The sequence below is a fragment of the Sinocyclocheilus anshuiensis genome, unplaced genomic scaffold, assembly GCF_001515605.1.
Source record: "Sinocyclocheilus anshuiensis isolate Anshui unplaced genomic scaffold, SAMN03320099.WGS_v1.1 scaffold1283, whole genome shotgun sequence".
NCBI classification, from domain to species: Eukaryota; Metazoa; Chordata; class Actinopteri; order Cypriniformes; family Cyprinidae; genus Sinocyclocheilus; species Sinocyclocheilus anshuiensis.
In genome coordinates, this window is record NW_015536528.1 from 142451 (window position 1) to 147641 (window position 5191).

The 5191-nt window shown below is 36.1% G+C and overlaps 1 protein-coding gene across 1 annotated transcript in view; it reads left to right on the top strand.

Moving 5' to 3' along the window:
• Positions 1 to 4423, top strand: part of LOC107694588 (plexin domain-containing protein 1-like) — a 128540-nt gene extending 124117 nt beyond the window's left edge. The window contains exons 3-4 of the mRNA XM_016494288.1: positions 3892 to 4035; positions 4230 to 4423. Of these exons, the coding sequence (XP_016349774.1) occupies positions 3892 to 4035; positions 4230 to 4379 (294 nt within the window). The 3' untranslated portion in view covers positions 4380 to 4423. The remainder of the gene's footprint in view (positions 1 to 3891; positions 4036 to 4229) is intronic.
• The last annotated feature ends 768 nt before the right edge of the window (positions 4424 to 5191 follow it).

The window sequence follows — 5191 nt, forward strand, 5'->3', positions numbered from 1 at the left end:
ACTAGGCGACTAGTAAAATTTTGGTCGACCAAGCCTCTTCTGGTCGACTAACGATTAGTCGACAATTAGGGGGCAGCCCTAATATGTATATATATATGTGTGTGTGTGTGTGTGTGTGTGTGTGTGTGTGTGTGTGTTGTACATAAATTAATGCTGAATTATTGATATTGTCTTTCATTTACATCTGGAAGAGAATTGCATCTGCACTGCAATTTATCTAGACTACATTCTTGCTATGCTTTGCATGATAGGTGAAAAAATTGTGATACGGTTGAATACATGCTTGACAAGCTCCTGTCTCTACATCTCTTCAGGCCTCTTCCTTTGTGACTGGTGTTGTTGTTCTGGACCACCATGTCAACAATGCTCTTATTCCATTCAAAATAAACTTGATTGTCCACCTGAATGTTCGCAAACTTAAATTCTGAAAAATGTTTGGACATTTACGTGAAAAGAACAGAAGTTTTCCCAGGAGGACTACAGATCTGCACTATCAACAATCACAATATTTATAAATATAGAAGTGTGTTGACAAACTCTTTAGATCTATTTCCTAGCTTCTCTAAAGGAGAGGCCATTTCTTACATGGTCAATTTGGGAAACTGATTTCATTTGAAATTTGTCTCTATCTTCTACCTCTCCTTCCACCCTGATGTCCACTTCTTCTCTGTCTTCTTACAGTTTCTCATCTTGCTCTTTCCACTACACAAATGCTCTCCGCTATGATCTCTTCTCCCTCTCCTTCTCCTCTCCTCTTTTTCTAACATCCTCCTCTCTGTTAATCTCTTTCTACCTGTTCCACTCTTCTTCTCTCTTTCATTACACCTCTTTCTTTACCCCCACCACCACCACCATATTCTGTCTTGCTCTTTGTATATTTTCCCCTTTATAGTTAAAGCAATTGTGATAAATGTGTAAACTGTTTTTCCTGTTTTGTGTGTGTTATTAAGCGAGCAGTTATTAGTTTGGTGCCAATTTGAAAATATTCCATCTGCATTTGATATGACAAATTACAGAATTTTGTTTGTTGTGTTTGGACAAATAGTACATAAGTGTTTGTGATTTGTGTAAAACCAATAAAAGGAGCTACAATTGCTTTTTTTCCAGATATTTTAAAGTATTGGTTGGTTGTATTAACTATTATGAACACATTTGAGAGTTTTGTGCACAGTGTTTTGAGAAAATAAGCATGGTTTGTAATTTGTATGAAATGAATGATCTGTTTAGGACAATTACAAAGTGTTCAGATCACTGAGTAAACTGTTTTGAGAACAGTGGCCTGAGTTTGGAGAAATGTGTCAAATCGATTGAGGAAAAACTGCAATATGCATTATACAGAGACGAGATGAAAAGAAAATACCAACTTTTCGGAAGACAGTCAGTTCCCCTCAGAAACACATTCATATAAACCCCCAAATCAATATTTAGGATTTTCTTCCAATATTTTGTGCATCATGAACAGTGAGTTTGTTCTGCCTGCTACAGCATTTTCTCCTCTTTGCGTTCATCTCTCTGGCTTCAGTTAACAGAACAGAGACCGGCTGAAAAAAAGAAAAAAAGAGAAAAAACAGCTGGTTGCCGATCGCGTAAGTTACTGGGCATCACCTACTTAGGCCATCTTACACACAGTTGACTGACTGCTCACACCAACGTGAGGGGGAGGGATCATGTTACTCTCTACACTGCACACAACCTGGGGTATTCCTACACTTTCCATCTTTGACAAGACATGAAAAACAGCGAATGCTATATAGGAACGATATAACGAAAATTTTTAGTGGTTTTGAAACCGTGAAATTTTTCAAATCGCGGTATACCTTGTAATCGGCCCATGCCTACTAACTGGTTAGGTGACTGTTCTTTCATTCTAGTTCATGGTATTCACTTTTCTTTAATTTTATACTACAATTATTGGAAGCTCTGATATGCTCTGAAGTGCATATTGTGTCTCTTATTTACTAATGTATTGTGAGCTACAGTTTCTGACCGTTTGTAAACCATCTCAGCCATCTTTCATTTGCTAGCCATTAATGTGTTATCACAGGGTCAATGTCGGTGCTACTGATCTTACTAAGGGTGGCTGACGGATCATGGATTTTTCTTGGTTTGATCCGTCATAGTTCATGGGTTTTGTTCCTCTGAAAGGTATGGGGTGGTTTGCTGGTAGACTCAAATGATTTATTTTTCTAAGTTGTACCTTGTTCCATTATGCAGCATTTTTATTTGATACCTGACTGATCTTGATATTTTGAGTTGGAATATAAATGGCCTAAACACCCCTCACAAACGCACAGGTTTTTGGGATTTTTTTGCAAAGAAGAAAAATTGATATAGCTTTAGTTCAAGAATCCCATCTGCTAGAGGAGGATGTATGCAGATGCAACAAGAAGTTTTATGAAGTGATATCTTATTCAGCTACGGATACTTTAACTAAAGGTATATTGGTGCGGAGGACTCTAAATATCACTATGTTAGATAAAGGCTCTGATTCAGATGGTAGAATAACACACATAAAAACTGGTGGAAAATAGGATTATTGTATTTTTTTCAGTTTATGCTCCTTGTACTGCTGATCCTATTTTTTTTTTCTCTTTACTCTCAGCTTATCTCTGGAAATTTTCTGACTTCGAAATTATGGGTGCAGATATGAATTTTGTAATGTCCCACAGTTTAGATAGATCTGGACCAAATGAATCTTACTTTCAGGCTTTTTGTTCTGACAAACTTCAACCTTCGTATAACCGCGTCCTCACTGCTATATTTGGCGATTATTTAATCCCTCTGCTAGGTCATATACTTTATTTTCCACTACTCATAAAACATATTCACGAATTGACTCTATTTTCATTTCTACTTCCTTATCTTCAGCTGCTTAAGATGCCGATATTTGCCCCCTATTGATATCTGATCATGATGGTAATTTGAGCAGACTATCTTTGGTCCCACAACCCATCTTGGGATGGCGATTTAATCCCAAGCTGTTACAGGAAGAAAACGTTTGCAATCAGTTCAGAAATAGGTTTGCTGAGTTTATTGAAATTAACAGAGGTTCAGTGGATGATCCACGAACACTGTGGAGCGTGGTTAAAGGCTTGTTTTGGAGTGGCCTACTCAAAGTGACTTGAACTCAATGGAGATGTTGTAGCAGGACCCTAAACAGACATTTCATACTCAAAATCCTCCAAAGTTCCACCACAGTGCTGTAAAAGATTGATCTCCAGTTATCGGAAGCATTTGGTTGCAGTTATTGCTGCTGAAGTTGGAACAACCAGATTTTAAGTTTAAGGGGGCAGTTAGTTTTTTACATGGGTGATAGGTGTTGGATAACTTTTTTTGCTTCAATAAAAAAGTAAAAAAAAAAAAAAAACTGTGTTTACTCAGATTTTTGTTTTATTTTGTGAAAATCTAAAATGAAGATCTAAAATTATTTAGTAGGAAATAAAAACAAGAAATCAGGATGGAGGCAAATACATTTTCACAGCACTGTACAACAGTTGTGTAGGCTACTTGTAATAAATATATGTCAGCTTTAAGGCTAATCTATGTTCTGATGTACTAAATGTTGAGAAAATTATTTTTTAACAGCAGGGAGTACATATTCTTTAAGGATTAATAATAATATTGATGAATCATCAAGAACTACACAATTTATTTATTTATTGTTTGTTTGTTTGTGTGATCAAATGCAATCAACCAACTAACCAACCAACCAAATGAAAATATTACTGATGAAGAAAATTATTTTTGTTGTACATTGTCCTTATCTGGTTCTTTTGACCTCTTCTTCCTTATCCTACTAATTTTTATTGATTGATTACTTAACGACGGTTGTTTTTTTTACTTTTTTTTTCAATTGATATCTTTTACATATTCTCTCTATTTGTCTCTCAGGAGGACTCCCAGAGGTACTACTCCTGGCGCAGTTTTGGTCCTGGTGACAAACGCACACAGGATCTCTGGGTGGATCTTGATTCAGTGCATCAAGGACCTGTCAGAGTGCACGCTATCCTATCCAACACACACCGACAAGCATCGGTGAGACAAACATGCAGAGATATTCCTGTATTCTTAGGAAAATATGCACATGGTTCACATGGGCTAAGGAAACATCTTATTCTAGCTTGTAATTTTGTTACTTAGCATTTTAACTCCCTGCTTACATTTTCTTTTTCTTTCTATTTCTCCCTTATATATATTTTTCTTTATCCTACTGCCTGTCTCCTCACTAGCGGTTGGCACTAACCTTTGACTTCCTTTTCTATGGACATCAAGTGAGACAAATCACCATAGCAACTGGAGGTATTGTATATAGACTCTGTTCACCTCTCTCCTACATCAGGCCATCTGGAGCATATCAGACTGGTTTGTGTTTGCCTTAGCACACAGACACAGAAAATGTCTAACATGAGATGCTTCCATGACCTCTTTTGTATTATTCAAGACTGATCAGATCGTCCTTGTTGAAGTTTAGATCTTTTACATTTTTTTCTCAATACCTAGGCCCTTTTTTCAAAACTCTTCACACAGTGCTCCTTACCAAATTTCAGCTTGGCACACCATTAAATTTCACATCCAAAATGCACTAAAACTACCAAAACACTTCATACTTAATAAATTGTCTCAAATCAACTTAACACTAGCAAACCCTCATAATGCAATATTGCAATTAAACTTTACCTCATGTAAATGCAATGCTTAGATCAAAATAATGTGATTAAGCTCATAATCATAGCAAGCATAATCGTATTAAAATATATTTACATTTACATTTTAGTTTTAGTCATTTAGCAGACACTTTTATCCAAAGCGACTAACAAATGGGGACAATAGCAGCAATCAAACTAACAAAAGAGCAGTAATATGTAAGTGCTGTGACAAGTTCCAGTTAGTCTCGTGCAGTATGCTTAGAAAGGTTTATTTATTTTTTTATTATAAAAAGAAAACAAGTACATAGAATAGAAATAGAATAGAGACTGATGGTGTTAGATGGTCAAGTTTTTATTATAATAACTAAAAGAAAACAAGTAGAGAGAAGAGAAGAGAAGAGAAGAGAAGAGAAGAGAAGAGAAGAGAAGAGAAGAGAAGAGAAGAGAAGAGAAGAGAAGAGAAGAGAAGAGAAGAGAAGAGAAGAGAAGAGAAGAGAAGAGAAGAGAAGAGAAGAGAAGAGAAGAGAAGAGAAGAGAAGAGAAGA